The sequence below is a fragment of the Schistocerca nitens genome, chromosome 5, assembly GCF_023898315.1.
Source record: "Schistocerca nitens isolate TAMUIC-IGC-003100 chromosome 5, iqSchNite1.1, whole genome shotgun sequence".
NCBI classification, from domain to species: Eukaryota; Metazoa; Arthropoda; class Insecta; order Orthoptera; family Acrididae; genus Schistocerca; species Schistocerca nitens.
In genome coordinates, this window is record NC_064618.1 from 506,612,218 (window position 1) to 506,629,453 (window position 17,236).

General features: G+C 41.0%; 1 protein-coding gene across 2 annotated transcripts in view; it reads right to left on the bottom strand.

The window, feature by feature from the left end:
• LOC126260829 (cleavage and polyadenylation specificity factor 73) overlaps positions 1-17,236 on the bottom strand; it is a 73,164-nt gene that overhangs the window by 6,306 nt on the left and 49,622 nt on the right. For both annotated transcript variants that reach the window (XM_049958216.1, XM_049958218.1), the window contains 3 exons: positions 7,708-7,892; positions 7,394-7,522; positions 6,027-6,149 (listed from right to left, as the gene is read on the bottom strand). In XM_049958216.1, coding sequence (XP_049814173.1) covers positions 6,027-6,149; positions 7,394-7,522; positions 7,708-7,892 — 437 coding nt within the window. The remainder of the gene's footprint in view (positions 1-6,026; positions 6,150-7,393; positions 7,523-7,707; positions 7,893-17,236) is intronic.

A 17,236-nucleotide genomic window follows, 5' to 3' on the forward strand; every position in this document is an offset into this window, starting at 1 on the left:
TGTGACTTAAAATAGGACATATAATACTACTATTGTTTCACAAATGTGATAACAGAAAATCTTATGGAGTGGTAATCACAGTAAATGATGATACACTCATAATGAACAGTATTTATCTTTGTGTTTCATGACAGTAACGAAATTTGGTGGCATTGGCATGATGACCTGGAGTTGTTCTTCCTGGTTTAGGTTTGGATGATTCATATTGCTTGAACGAAAAATATTATAAACATTTTTGACAGTAGCCTGCTCCTCACATTGAGGTAACAGTTTCTGATCATACTTTTTTCTCTTTCAAAATAATGATATTCCTACAGGGTGGAAAAAAAGTGACAAACTACGGCATGCACGCACTTTACTCAACATGTAAATGTCACTACAGATATTTGGATTCAGGTTATGACATGTTCGATATGCCCATTATCATTGGTGATGATGTGGTGCTGATGAGCAGTGAAATTCTGCACACCCGCTGACGAATTGGAACACTGATGCTGTCGATGGCCTCCGGAATGACTGTTTTCAGCTCAGCAATGGTTTTGGGATTATTGCTGTACACCTTGTCTTTAAAATAGCCCCACAAAAAGGAGTGGTATGTATTCAGATCTGGAGAATATGGCAGAGGCCTATGGGTTCCCCAGAGACAGAACGTGGTCCCCAAAGTGCTCTTCCACAACATCAAACACTCTCCTGCTTCGATGGGGTTGAGCTTCGTCTTGCATGAAACACATCTTGTCAAAGTCAGGGTCACTTTGGATAACAGGGATGAAATAATCTTCCAGAACCTTCATGTACCATTCCGTAGTCACCATTCCATCAAGGAATATCACACTGACTATTCCGTAAGTGGATACTGCAGACTACACTGTCACCCACTGAGGTTGAAGAAACTTCTCGATTGCGAAATGCGAGTTCAGTCCCCCAAATGCACCAATTTCACTTATTTGACGAACTCATCAAAATGAAAGTTGACTTCGTCGCTGAACCAAAACATATTTGCATCAAAATCCTGTTTGTCAATTCTGTGGACAGTACTGTGGGTGAAACACAACCACTGTTCCATGGCCCTGGGGCTTAATGGCTGATGGGGTTGAATTTCGTATGGGAAGAAATGCAGGTATTCAACAACAATTTGTTGCAGTGACTCCCGGTTGATTCACACCTGTTGTGCAGCTTGTCTGGTTTGAAACACAGTGTATGTCTTCTAGATGTTTTCAAGCATTTTCACCCTTTTTGGACGACTGATGTTGCCAACACTGTCATGATGAACACCACCCGTTCTCTCAAACTTGTGAATCAAATTCTTGATTGTTAGCACACTTGAACCAGTTGTCTTCAGCTTGAACTCAGTCGCAAACTTCCTTTGAGCTGCAATGGGGCTGTTATTGCTTGCATTGCAGGCTAGGCCTTCATGAGCGCTATATGCTTGGACACACTGCACCGTGACATTTTCATGTGCAAATGGTTGACAACAATAAGGGATGCGCGCATGCGCATATGAATTCCCATCATTCCCCGTGGCCAACAGTGCAGTTTGATGTTCTAACGCAAGCTGTTCTCAAGGTATGACGATTTTATTTCATATAGTATATTAATAAAGCAAGATTTACTGCATTACAATTCAAAGAAAATCAGATGGCAGGATGTATATGCAGACAAGGAAAACAAATTCCCAGATTTATTCTGTTAAAAATATACTTTTCCCCAGATGAGAAACACATTTTCATGGTTGAAAATACACATTTTCCTGGCTGAAAATACAGTTTTTCCCAGATGAAAGTATGCTTTTCCAGATGAAAATACACTTTTTCCCGTGTGAAAATATACTTTTTCCCATGTGAAAATATACTTTTTTGTGGGTGAAAATACACTTTTTCCGTAATAAGTGACGGTGCACTTTCACTTAGAACTGCAAAACTTATCAATCCTTTGAATGGTAAAGGTTTTATACAGCAACATAGAACTTCCCAGTATTAAAGCTGTGTACTGGAAAGATCTTTGGTGCACAGCAACATGCACATTGCATATTTTCGTATTACAAAATTATAAATATGAATACCACCAAGCATAGCAAATTAGTTTCCAAAGTATCGAAATAGAAACTGCAATGCACTTTTGTCAGCCAATCATAGCTCACATCACGTGATCTCACCAGCCAATGGCAGAAGATTTTCAGAGTATAGGACACATGACGTAGTCAGTCCAACGCCGCGCAAACTGCTGCAAGGCACCTTAGAGTGCGCAGTTACCCTGCACGGGAAAAATTAAAAGCTCTTACATTATGTCATAAAAGAAACAAAACACCAAAGAATATTCCAAGAGAATCAGAATTTCGTAAACCAAAGTAAAATGCATATTTTGGCTTATATTGCACATTTGTCTGTTCAGGCTGACAATGAAGAAGGCCCCTACCTGGTGTTAAGCTTTTCAGTGCGGCTTTTGGGATGCCAATTTCCTTGGAGTACCAGTACTGTGTTAGCTCATGTTTGGTTCTTTATTATAGCATAATGCCATATGTGACACCGAGCGAGGTGGCGCAGTGGTTAGCACACTGGACTCGCATTCGGAAGGACGATGGTTCAATCCCGTCTCCAGCCATCCCGATTTAGGTTTTCCGTGATTTCCCTAAATCGTTTCAGGCAAATGCCGGGATGGTTCCTTTGAAAGGGCACGGCCGATTTCCTTCCCCATCCTTCCCTAACCCGAGCTTGCGCTCCGTCTCTAATGACCTCGTTGTGGACGGGACGTTAAACACTAACCTCCTTCCATATGTGACAGAAGAGGAAAACATGCACTCGAATTTCAGTGAACAGTTGAAACTAGCCAATAGTGTGACATGAAACACTAATTGACTGCCTCTGTGCGGAAGAGTAATAAAAGCCAAATTTATCTAGCAAACCAACAAAACAAATTCATTGTTATGCAAGGCAATCACTGCTCGGTTGCCAAAAATGAAAATTGCACAACTGAAACTAATAACATATTTTGGTCATTTTAACTCACTTGATATCTCTCAGCCACAGAAATCCATTTTGTTTTCATTCCACGTGAGCATTGTAAATGAAAACAGCTACACCACAAAACGTAAACATGGGTCATGTGGAGACCACCGACCACTGCAACTCAGACTGCTCTGGACACGTGCAAATCAGGCACCTTGGGCATAGCAGGAAAATTTTTCCGGGTGGCATCTGGCTGCTTGCTGCTACTTCTTATACAGCTAACAGCCATACTTACAGTAGCCAAAAGTAGGAGAAGGCAGTGCTCATACACGACTTCAGCTCTGTGCATGCGCACAAACCCACTGCAACTCCTCAAATGAACCTAATTTAAAGAGTCGTGACATCACACTCATCGAAAGCAGTTTGCTGTTACAAAAGCCTTCACCCTAATGCCTCTGACACATTTTGCTGTCAACAGATGCTTGTGTGTGCACTATGTTTTGTTGGTGTAAATGGTGCACTTTCTTTGCAACTTGTTTTATTTTGATGTTTTTCTCTCATTTATGTTTTACTGCTGCAGTATTAGTCTGCAGTAGCAGGCTAAAGTACAATTCTTCGTTAGAGTATTAGTTCTTACCAGTCAAAAAATTACAAAAATTTAACGGAGAACTAAATCAATGAAAAGTTCCTTGAATTCTAAAAAATTCCCACGGCATACAACTTGGATGGATATGCTGGATTGCCTCAGAGAAGAATCTTATAAAACATCTTCTTGGATGAACTAGAGTGTTAGTAGTATGTCAATTATCCAGCCTCTGACCACAATTACAGAAAAAATTGTAGAGGAACATGTGGCTTTACCTATCAATTTGTGTCACTGAGTGAGTGCACATAATAATGCAAAATAAAGCATCTAGCTATTGTAGATACGTTTATATGCAATAAAATATTCAATTATTTTGAAGTAATATATGTGTATTTATTAGTTTACTAATACTGAGTATGAAGGGGCGATCTGTGTTTGCTTTCTTAGGAGAAGCAAACTTCTTAGCCAAGATCGCAATAAAATACTGTATTGTGGATGACCGGTTTCGGTAAAAGCTAAGAAGTTTTTTATCTCCTAAGAAATATGTGCATTCTTCAATGCTGAAATAAAAAAGAGAATTTGTTACAGGCAATATAATGTACCTCCAGCTGTACAAACTTCATTCTTATAAACATAGTACACAAGGGGCAGTCAATAAGTAATGCAACACTCCCCCCCCCCCCCCCCCCCCCCAAAAAACAGGTTGGTTTTATTCAGGATTCCAATACACCATATTATTCCCCGCTCTTTTGGCTACAAAACCCTTTTTTCCAACATAATCTTCATTCAATCAATGGCCTTACACTACCCTTCTGGGAGAGCCTGTATGCTCACATGGTACCACTCCACTGGTTGAAGTCAGTGCCAACATCTTGCTGCATCAATAACCTCCCCATCATCCATGTTCTGTTCCTTTGGACTGCATCCTTCATTAGGCCTAACAGATGGAAGTCGGCAGGTGTGAGATCTGGGCCGTAGGGTGGATGAGGAAGAAGTTTTGTGAGCTCCTCTTGGGTGCACAAACTTGTGTGAGGCCACGCATTATCATGGGGAAGGAGAAGTCCATTTGCATTTTTGTAGCGATGAACACACTGAAGTAGTTTCTTTAATTTCCTGAGGGTAGCATAATACACTTCAGAGTTGACTGTTGCACCATGAGACAGGACATCAAATAAAATAACCCCTTCAAGAGTTCCACATAATGGTTGCCATGACTCTACAGCCTGAGGGTGCAGTTTTGAACTTCTTCTTTGGACGAGAGACAGTCTGGGGCCACTCCATATATTGCTGTTTTGTTTTCAGTTCAAAGTGATGAACCCGTTTCATCGCGTGCGACATGTTCAACAAAAAAAATTTCCATAATCAGCCTCTTAGCATGCAAGCAATTTCACAGATGATACTTCATTGCTCTTTATGGTCTTCTGTTAGGCAGCAAGGAATTCAGAGGATGCACACCTCTCAGTATCCCAACTGGTGGAAAAGTGTGCCAGCACTACCAACAGAGATGTCCAGTTGTGCTACGAGGTGTTTGGTTATGATTTGTCAATCACCTCAAACGAGAGAGTTCACACATTACAACACTGCAGGAGTCACTGTGGCCAGCCAGCATACGGGAGACCAGACAGGTTTGTGCACCCTTGTTGCAATGATGCATGTTCAGAAAGTAAGTGAATGTGACCACAATGGGCTGTGTTTTTGAGGGCTGGCACCAATGAGTGGTGAGGGAACATGATAGTACGTGAACTCACACTGTAGTGTCCATTTGCGTGAAAGATATCGGCAAAAACTTCCACCAAGTGCAAACCACATGCTGTGTGTTGTGTTCTGAAGTGCGGACAGAAATTGTTGGGAGAGTTCTTTGAGGAGGGGATTAAAAGGTTGTGCCATGATTCACCATGTGCCTTGAACGGGATGATAATTACATGGCAAAGTAGTCAACAAGTATATCAACAATATCCTGTAATTTCTTTAAAACAACACACAATTGCCAAAAACAAAACAAAGAAAATCTTACTTTCTGAACATACCTTGTACACAGAATTTGCAGACAAGTTTAAGAGTAGTTATGTAATACAGGCGTGCACAATGTGCACAGGATGAGTCTTTTTTATGGTGGATTATAAAACATTGAATACATCAACTGGTAGCCTTCGCTAAAAATGAAGGACTACTACAAAGATTTAGTTTTTTTTCTATCTGCACAAAGCAAGAAAATCACCATGTATCCTGATGTTCTGAGTCTACCATCATGTGCACTAATGACGTATTTCATACAAATAATTGCTTGTTTCACAAACAACAAATGAATCTCAAAGATGATTCTACTGGTTTGTGCGTGTCTGAACACTTGACACACAACCATATAAGCACTGACAATCTGATAAACCATAAAAAAGAAATGTAAATAGAAACAATGTATTTTAGTGAATCACCACTCATTATTTTTGTTAATAACTACAAAGTATTTTATGCATCAGTTGAATAAGGATTTTACTTACCAAGTTTACAAGATCTATATTAGCTTTCCTTCCATCAACTGTCACATAAAGCTTTTCCCCTTTAAAGATCTTGGGGACAGAATCTTCTCCAAACATTTCTTGCAGCATTTCTATCAGGCATTCCTATAAAAATAATGGATACTTTGACATATCAGAACCAGAACTTTACTGTCTCATTAAATACAAATGAAATTTGCAATGCAGGACACCTGCCAAAATTTATAATTTTTTATTAAACTACTATAGTCATTGAAAAAAATTTCTTACAGATTAATATGAAATGCTGATGCACAGAAAACAAAGTACAGTATTGTATGTGCAAATTTTACATTATCGAGTGGAAATTCCAGTGAGTAATAGAAACATTTAGTACATTGTTATGTGCCTTCTCCAGTGTCCTTAGCTCCATACAGCGAACATTTCTTCCATTTACTTTATAACAGATTTTTTTCAGGAAGGCTTAGGGTGAAGGCTTTTGTAACAGCAAACTGCTTTCGATGAGTGTGATGTCACGACTCTTTAAATTAGGTTCGTTTGAGGAGTTGCAGTGGGTTTGTGCGCATGCACAGAGCTGAAGTCGTGTATGAGCACTGCCTTCTCCTACTTTTGGCTACTGGAAGTATGGCTGTTAGCTGGAAAAGCATACTTTCATCTGGGAAAAACTGTATTTTCAGCCAGGAAAATGTGTATTTTCAACCATGAAAATGTGTTTCTCATCTGGGGAAAAGTATATTTTTAACAGAATAAATCTGGGAATTTGTTTTCCTTGTCTGCATATAGATCCTGCCATCTGATTGTGAAATCTGAGCTTAGGGCTTTAATACGGGGGCGGGGTGGGGGAGAAAGAAACTTTTTGTAATATCTGGTATCATAGGTGGAAATATTTTTCTTCAAATAAATTTGGGTTGTGGTGAACAAAGAAAACTAGCACAAAAATATACATGGAAGGAACACTAAATTTGTTCTTAACTCTCCATAATGAATAATGAGAATATTATGAACACAATAGATTGCTACTCTCCATGTTGCGGAAATGCTGAGTTGCAAACAGGCACAACAATGATACTGTCAAACAAGTAAACTTTTGGCCAAAATGGCCTTCATCAGAATTAGACAAAACACACACACACACACAAACGCACGCACGCACGCACGCACGCACGCGCACACACACACACACACACACACACACACACACACACACACACACACACACACAGAGAGAGAGAGAGAGAGAGAGAGAGAGAGAGAGTGTGTGTGTGTGTGTGTGTGTGTGTGTGTGCGTGTGTGTGTGTGTGAGAGAGAGAGAGAGAGAGAGAGAGAGAGAGAGAGAGAGGGCGTGCGCACGTCCACTTTTCAATCCTTACCTTGAAGTGCATTCTATCCATCTTTGCTTGAAGGGGGAAATACGTTGACGAGGATTCCAAGGTTTCTGCTTGTAAAACTGCAGTAAGAACAGCATCAGCATACATATCATTAACTGGAGTTGCAAGCCACTAAAGAAAAAAGAAAACAATATTATTAAACATTATGCACAATCTGCAGCGTACGTAAATCACTCGAGATAATATTTCATAAATGAGAGTGTTATTGCAAAGGTTTGACTTAATTATGGAAAATGAAATTGCCTTTATCAACCATAAATATGTCAAATAGTAGTTTATGATGAACTTAAAATTACCTCAAGTGTAATTATCTTGTTTTCCAACGTGAGTTCCACAGCCTGAAATATGCGGAACTTCTTCTCCTCTAGTATCTCAATATTGCCTGCCGTTTGCGTTAAAAGATGCCTGAGGACAGGCAAGGACCCAGAGTAGTGCACACTCTGGCGCTGCATAACTTGACTCATACTCATGTCTGTATACTCTGCAATATTTGAAAAACTTTATAGCAAAAAGGGAATAAAAAATCCTTATATTATAGGACAACTACTTTTATTTTTAAGTCTTTTATAAAAAGAGTTGCCAACACAAATTCTCTTTTACCCATTTTGTTCTTGAATGCAAACAAAAAATTTGCTGTGCACCTTTTTTTTTTATTCATATTACTGAACATATTTTAAAACTAAACTAACATAAGTTATAAATGGAATTTTGTTTTTCAGAATATCTTCACATAATCAGGGTCTATCCAGTAAGATACATGGGAGGACAGAGAGAGAGAGAGAGAGAGAGAGAGAGAGAGAGAGAGAGAGAAAAGAACAGGGTTGGGGTTGGGTTGTTTGGGGGAGGAAACCAGACAGCGAGGTCATCGGTCTCATTAGGGAAGGACGGGGAAGAAAGTCTGCTGTGCCCTTTCAAAGGAACCATCCCAGCATTTGCCTGGAGCTATTTAGGGAAATCACAGAAAACCTAAATCAGGGTCGCCAGACGCAGGATTGAACCGTCGTCTTCCTGAATGCAAGTCCAATGTGCTAGCCACTGCACCACCTCGCTCGGTAGGGAAAAGAGAGAGAGAGAGAGAGAGAGAGAGAGAGAGAGAGAAATTATATACATATCTTTGCAAACAGGTCTCACCAAACACACAGATACATTAATTTGGTATCAATTAGATGAAAGCCAACATTTAATATATACTGATTTATACTACATGTACCCAGGCTTTGCTAACACTTTAGACAAAATAGACATGGCTGCTAGAGTCTGTAATAGCAGAAATTTCTTTTCTATGACACGAAGTGCTATCGTGTGGACTTTCAGGCCACATATGAACAGAGTGTTATCAGACATAATGCAAGAGATGTGGAAGAGTGTGACACTGAGAGTGAGACCATAGAAGTAAAGATCATAATGGGGAAGGACGGAATACAAATAATCAGACAGTAAATGGCAATGGCAGCTCCAAGTCCCCCAAGTGGCACTCCCAGTCAATTTTAACACTGCAAAAATGTACGCAAATGCAGAATGTTGCTCGATTGGTATAGTAAAGGATTGAAAGCTTAGAATTTTGTTAGACACAAGCTCCCATGTACCTGTGGTAAGTCTTGACCTCATGGAAAATAACCCATGAAATAGGTTATGTGGAGTTCGGGGTAATGATGTACAGTTGCTAGACTCAGTGATATTAAAGTTTCATGTGAGAACAAAGCATTTCTGGGAAAAGATGGACTTTTGTTCCATATAGGTTAAGAGTATAGTGCAAACCTAGGGCCAGATTGCCTATATAAGCATCACGTTAAAACTGGTCATGGTCAACGCATGGTAGAACTCAAAGGGGAGCATTGTTCCATCTGGGAAAAACTGCTGTCAGAGCCACATTGCTACACAGGTCATCCATCTCTCATGAAAGATGGATCAGTTAAACAGCATACATAACTGCTAAGAATCAATTTGCATGATAAAGTACCACACTGTGGATGAACTTAGGAATGGAACTACGTGTAAAAATATTGTGTTTTGTGGAAGCACTGGAAGAAGCTGAAGAGCTACACAGAGCACAGGGTTTTGTGCACAGCAGCACTGTACACATACAGGAGGTACTTATAATGCTGGGACTGATCACATAAATTTGTCTAAGATATTATAACTGTATTATGTCAAAAAGTGGAGCATTTAAAATGGACAGAGGAGATTAATAATAGAGAAGTTACTTTCAGAATTCAAGGAACTATTTAATCCTCATGGCTCATTACCAGCAACCCAGGTAACACAGCACAGGATCCCAACTGGGAATTAATCACCTGTGTACTAAGGGCCATACAGAATGCCCCATCACTTACTATCGGTAATGCTGGCACTCGTTAACAATAATCACACCAATGGTCTATGGGTAGTGTCTCTGACTACTAATCAAAATATCCTGAGTCCCAGGTTTGAGCCCCGCCTCTGCTCCAATTTTAAATAAAAATCAGCATTGGTCGCTGGAGATTTCCGGCATAAGAATTCACCCTCATTCTGCCAACAGCTTTCTCAAAGAGGGTGGATGAGAAGACACAGGTTCAGAACACTCTCTTGTCCACGGAGTAGAAAACTGCCCCTAAGGGTGAAAGAATCAGCAATGATGAACGTCATGAGGATGCAGAATGCCATGGAACCACTGCACTCAAGACACATAATGTGTATCAACAGGACATGTGGCCTGTATCTGAAGAAGTGTCATGATGATCTCTACATTGGCAAGAGATTCCAGAATACTCCCCCCTTTGGATATCCGGAAGGGGAGTGCCAAGGGGGAAGTGACCACAAGAAAAAGAGTGCATAACCAATGAAACGGTAACATTTTACAAGCTGGGGCGTAGGATGTCAGAAGCTTGAACATGCTTGGGAAGCTAGAAAACCTCAAAAGGGAAAGGCAAAGGCTCAGTCTAGATATAGTGGGGGTCAGTGAAGTGAAATGGCAAGAAGACAAGGATTTATGGTCAGATGAATATAGGGTAATATCAACAGCAGCAGAAAATGGTATAATGGGAGGGGAGCAAGGAAGGTGCCTCCACGTGTGCATTTTACTTACATGCTACATAGAAGAAAGTAAAATGCCGGCGCTCCCCAGAAACGTTGCCCAATCGGACAACGACCAAACCTTCCACCACCGGAAACCAATGCAATCAAAAGCCAAAAACAAAAACAGGTCCTCTTCAGGGCCAACCCTGACGATCGTCAGCCTGAACGTCGAGGGAATCACCAAGAATAAGGAGGATGTAATATCGCAACTATGCCAATCAGAAAAGTGGGACGTACTGTGCCTGCAGGAAACACATAGAGATGAAACAGCAAACAGACCCAATATCAAAGGAATGCGCTTGGCAGTAGAAGCACCTCACAGAAGGTATGGGAGCGCAATATTTACCAGACCCGAGATGCTGCTCTCTTCCACGAGTAAGACAACCACCAACTACATTGAAGTGTTAGCGATAGAGAGTGGATCATTTACAATATGCTCCGTATATAAACCCCCTGGCCAGAACTTACACACTTCAACGCCAGAAAGCTTCAACAACCAAAGGACACACTTCGTTGTGGGTGACTTTAACAGCCACAGCACCACCTGGGGCTACGACAAGACAGACGCCAATGGTCAGCTGCTAGAACAATGGGCTGAGGCAAATAACCCCTCACTTCTCCACGACCCCAAGCTCCCCTGCTCCTTCAACAGCAAAATTTGGAAGTGAGGTTACAATCCCGATATTTGCTTCGTCAGCCGGAACATCTACGACACCTGCTGCAAAAGAGTATATGATGCAATCCCAAAGACACAACATCGACCTATTGGAATCCAAGTCTACTCAACAATCAAAACAACCAAAATACCTTTCCGTAGGAGATTCAACTTTAAAAAGGCTAGGTGGACAGAATATTCCCAAGCGCTGGATGAGGAATTAGCCAGTCTGACCCCAACACCAAATAATTATCTTATCTTTGTTGAGACTTTGCGAAAGGTATCTAGACGCTATATTCCTAGGGGCTGCAGACAACACTATATCCCAGGGCTTTCAAATGCCTCAAAGGACATCCTGGAGAAGTATCAAGTATTGTTCGCGGAAGACCCATTCAGCGACGAATCCATCACCTGCGGCACAGCTTTAATGTCAGCCCTCAGCAAGGCACGCGAGAAGAAGTGGATAGCAACCCTAGAAAGAATGGATATGTCCCACAGTAGCAAAATAGCCTGGAACCTGATTAAGAAACTGGATGGTGACCCAAGGCTAAGCAAGGCCCCGGCCAACGTAACTCCAAACCAGGTGGCCAAACAACTCCTTCTAAACGGCAAGTTCAACTCCAAACGTCAGAAAACTAAAATCACACGCCTACTGCCAACAGAAAACACCAACTTCCAGAAACTATTTAGTATGAGAGAGTTGAACAATGGCATAAATACCATGAAGAATGGGAAAGCCACTGGGTTTGATGATATTTCCGTGGAACAGATTAAAAACTTCGGCCTTGGTGCCAGGGATTGGATACTTGGACTTTTTAACGTGTGCCATGAAACCTTTCAAATCCCGAAACTGTGGAGGAAGTCCAAAGTGGTGGCTCTCCTTAAACCCGGGAAGGACCCAGAGTCTCCGAAGAGCTATCGACCCATAACCCTTCTCTGCCAGCTGTTTAAGCTCTATGAAAGATTGATCCTCAACAGAATAGAGAAGATCGTTGACTCAAAGCTAATTCCACACCAAGCAGGTTTTAGACCTGGAAAGTCCTGTACCAGTCAAATTCTGGCATTGACGGAACATATCGAGGATGGGTTTGAGAATAAACTAATCACCGGGCTGGCACTAGTCGACCTAAGTTCCGCCTATGATACAGTAGACCATCGGACACTACTGCATAAAATCTATGAGACCCTGAAAGACTACCACCTAGTCAAGATAATCGAATCCCTGCTCCAAAATATACAGTTCTTCGTAATGCTTGAGGGGAAAAAAAGAGTCGATGGCGGAATCAGAAAAATGGGCTCGCCTAAGGGAGCGTGTTGGCGCCAATCCTATTCAACATATATACAAATGACCAACCAACTCCAGACAAAACCAAAACTTTTGTATATGCAGACGACCTGGCAATAACAGTTCAAGGCAACAGGTTTGAAGCCATCGAGGAGAAACTAGAAACTGCCCTTTCTATAATGTCAACCTACTACAAAAAGAATTCTCTAAAACCCAATCCCTCCAAAACTCAAGTGAGTGCATTCCATCTGAACTCGAGGCAGGCAAAGTACAGGCTCAATGTTACCTGGGATGGGACATTACTAGAACACACAGATACTCCCACCCACCTTGGCGTCGTGCTGGACAGAACATTGACATACAAATATCATTGCGAAAAAACACGCAAAAAAGTAGAAGCACGAAATTCCCTATTAAGAAAGCTGTCCAACAGCAAATGGGGTGCCAAACCTACCGTGGTCAGAACTTCAGCCCAAGCTTTGTGCTTCTCAACTGCCGAATATGCCTGCCCGGTATGGTGCAGATCTGCCCACGCAAAAAAGGTAGATATTAGCTTGAATGAAACATGCAGGATAGTGACAGGCTGCATGAAACCTACCCCCATAGAAAATCTTCACAGGGCCGCAGGTTTCACAAACCCTGACTCACGTAGGAAAGCCCATGAACATACCGAGAAGGTAAAACAAACCTTTGATGCGCATCACTCAATATTTGGCCTAGAGTGTGGCCCCAGCAGACTCAAATCCAGACGCCGTTTTCTATGTTGCGCCTTAGATGAGCCCCCTATCTACTATCCACTAAGAGAGGACCCACAAAGCGGCGTTTCTGGTGATTGGAAAACCTGGACAATGCTTAACCGCATCAGAACTGGGGTGGCTCCTGTGAAATCTAATCTGATCAAATGGGGTTTGTTGGACGAAAATGACGAGAAATGCGACTGCGGCACTCGACAGGACATGGAACATCTCCTACAATGCCCTGCCTGCCCGCACAGATGCACCCTTGACGATCTATGGCTGGCTAAAGAAGAAGCACTGGACATTGTCCAATATTGGGCAAACAAATTGTAGTTTCCGGACACGAAAAAGTAAAAGTAAGGTATAATGGGAGAAGGATTCATTATGAACAGGAAGAAAGTGCGTTACTGTGAACATTTTAGTGACACAATTGTTCTCATCAGAATCAGCAGCAAACCCACATCAACAACAATAGTTCACATATACATGCCAACATCACATGCTGAAGTTGGAGAGAGAGAGAGAGAGAGAGAGAGAGAGAGAGAGAGAGAGAGAAGGGGGGGGGGGGAGTATATGAGCATACTGAACGGGTAACTCAGTAAGTAAAAGGAGGTGAAATTCTAATAGTCATGCGGGACTGGAATGCGGTTGTAGGGAAAGGAGAAGAAGAAAGGGTTACAGGAGAATATGAGCTTGGTACTAGGAATGAGAGAGGAGAAAGACTAATCAATTGAGTTCTGTAATAAATTTCAGGTAGTAATAGCACATACTCTGTTCAAAAATACAAGAGGAGGGGGTACACTTGGAAAAGGCCAGGAGATATGGGAAGATTTCAGTTAGATTACATCATGGTCAGACACAGATTCTGAAATCAGATCCTGGACTGTAATGCGTACCCAGAAGCAGATATAGACTCAGAGCACAATGTAGTAGTGAAGAAGAGTAGGCTGGCATTTAGCAGATTAGTCAGGAAGGATAAATGCGCAGAGAACTGAGGCACAAAAGTACTATGGAATGAAGAGATACACTTGAAGTTATCTGAGGCTACAGATACTGTGATAATGAATATTTCAGTAGGCAGTTCAGTTGAAGAGGAACGGTCTCCTCTATCAAAAAAGGATATCACAGAGTTAGGAAGAAAGACACAGGTGCAAAGAAGATAACTGAGAAGAAACCATGTGGAACCAAAGAAATACTTCAGTTGATCCATGTAAGAAGGAAATATAAAAATGTTCAGGGAAGGTCAGGAACACAGAAATACAAGTCACTGAGGAATGAAATAAACAGGAAGTGCAGGGGAGTTAAGGTGAATTGGCTACAATGAAGAATATGACAAAATCGAAAAAGAAATGATTGTTGAAAGGACTGACTCAGCATAAAGAAAAGTCAAAACAACCTTTGGTGAAACTAAAAGCAACAGTGGTAACATAAACAGTGCAACAGGAATTCCACTGTTAAATGCAGAACAGAGAGCAGATAGGTGGAATGTGTACACTGAAGACCTCTGCTGTGAAAGAAGAAGAGACAAGAGTAGATTTAGAAGATGTAACGCTGGAAATGCATATCCTCCTATTTCCATCTATTGCACTGCAAATTTCTTTCCTTATTTTGTTACCTGAAGATATAACCTTTCTGTGTCTTTGTATATTGTAATTGTTTTACTATTTGTATATATATGCATTTATGTCGATGTATAGTTTGTTGTTTTGTAAATATTATTTGTATTTTTACGCTGGGTCTTGCCTAGGGAAAACTATGCTATCGAACGAATACATCGATAGGTCGTGTGGAGAACTAAAGTGTTTATGATCTTTGGTAGTGTTAACTCTGTCGCGTGGAGCGCGAGCAGAGCAGAGTCTGGCTGGGGCAGTGCAGTGGAGCAGGTGTGTTGTGTGACGCTCCCGCGAGTTGCCGCGCGTTCGGGGTTTGGCAGCATGTAATTGCACTCGACTTGCTATGTTAGTTTCTGACACGGTGTCGCGAACAGGAAGCATTAGCTGGCACACATCAAGAGCCCGTTTCGCCTGGTGACCGTGTTGAGAAGGAGGCGTGCCAACATCCAGCTTCAGCAACAGCGACTGCCGACAATGAGTGACTGTCGTCACCTCCTCAATCGACGGCTTCAAACCTTCAATCAACCAACAAGGAAGATTGGAAGCACATAAAGTTTTAGAACTGTATGGCAGACCTCAGCTTTTAAAACTGTTCAAATCACAAAATTACAGCAACGTAGCATGAACCTTTGTTGCTCATTGTCCCAATTGCATTACCAAGCAGGGTCCCTTCCTTTTCCGGAATGAACCCAAGTGTCGCTGAAATTCAAACGCCAGCATTAAAGCAATATTATTCTATTTCACTGCTTTAATTTCAAAGTTCAGTTAAAGTATTCATAGCTGGCTACAATATTTAGATTACACAAGCACAAATTATGAGTGCGAGTTTTGTTACCATATTTTAGCTTACCTGTGACTACAGCTCAGCTTGGTACGTACTAAATTTCACTATTGTTAATTGTTCAGAATCATTTAATTCAAGTTCAAAGTTAAATCTCTTATTTCTAAATTGTGTAGATTCAAGTAGCTTTTGAAATGATTGTTGAGGTAGTCCAAGACTAACCGTATCTTACTGAATTTCGATGTGCTTCAGAAAGAAAGCTCACTATTAACTTTAGTCACTAAATTAACTTTCGATTTTCGAGTTTTATTAATTCTTTTGCTAAATTAAGTCAGAGTGTAGCGAAATTTATTACTTCTGACAAACTTTCAGTTTTCACACTACACGTGTCAACCTTCAGTTGCCACGCTTCTAGTACTAATTATAGGTGTAATAACCTTTCTTTTCCAGTTACTATAGTAATTGTCCTTAGGACTGGCGACCGTAATTTCCCCCAAATCTCAAATCTCTAATTACCGCTAGTTAATTGTTAATGTAATGGCCGCACATTTACTTTCTTTATTAACTTTACCCCTTTTCAAAATTAATTTCCACCAGTTTCATTTGCATTTTTCCTTTCATTTAGATGTAACCCTTTCCTCCCTCTTTACCGACAAATTAACTTCGGTGACGATTGCTTTTCCCAAATTTCCATTAGGTACACGCGGTTTAATTTTTCACTGTCATTAAGGTCGCTAAGTGAGGGGGAGGGTACAAAGAGATAGTGTATCCAGTATTAGAATCAGAATTTAACGGCGCTTTGGAAGACTTAAGATCAAATAAGGCAAAAGGGATACATAACATTCCATTAGAATTTCTAAAATCATTGGATGGAGTAGCAACTAAACGGCTGTTCACGTTGGTGTGTACAACATATGAGCCTGGGGAAATACCATTGGACTTTCAGAAAAATATAATCCACACAATTCTGAAGACTGGAAGAGCTAACAAGTGCGAGAATTTTCACACATTCAGCTTAACAGCTCATGCATCCAAGTTGCTGACAAGAATACTATACAGAAGAATGGAAAAGAAAATTGGAATGTGTTAGATGATGATCAGTTTGGCTTTAGGAGAAGATTGAACCTGGAGCTCAACATCATAATAGTAGAACCACATCTCATCACAAGTTACAGTTCTCTTAAGAAACATCTTGTTCTCATTTGCGCGATTCAAAAGCCCTTCACAGACTGCAAGGCAAAGGTCTTTCTAGTCTTGACTCATGAGCCATGGGAAGTACTTGGCAGCATCACGAAATATTGCAAGATGCTGTGTCAGGATTTCATGACGTGATCCAATTGATATGTTACATTCTTCTGCAATCTCTCGACCAGTCAGTCTTCGATTGACATGAAAAATTTTGTTGGCATTTCTCACATGAGCATGATCAGTAGACGGCAGAGAGCGTCCTGAACGAGGGTCACCTTTTACTTCTGTCTGGCCATATTTAAACCATCTGAGTCACTAGTAACACTGAGAACGGCTGAAGCGCTTGTCACTGTAGACTTCTTGCATCATTTGGTGTGGCTCTGTAAAGGTTTTCCTGAGTTTCACACAAAATTTAAATCAGATGTGTTGCTCCTTTAGCTCTGCCATCTTGAAATTCGTGAACTATGCAACACAAAGTTTTACTCAATACAGCACCGAACAATAACTAACAC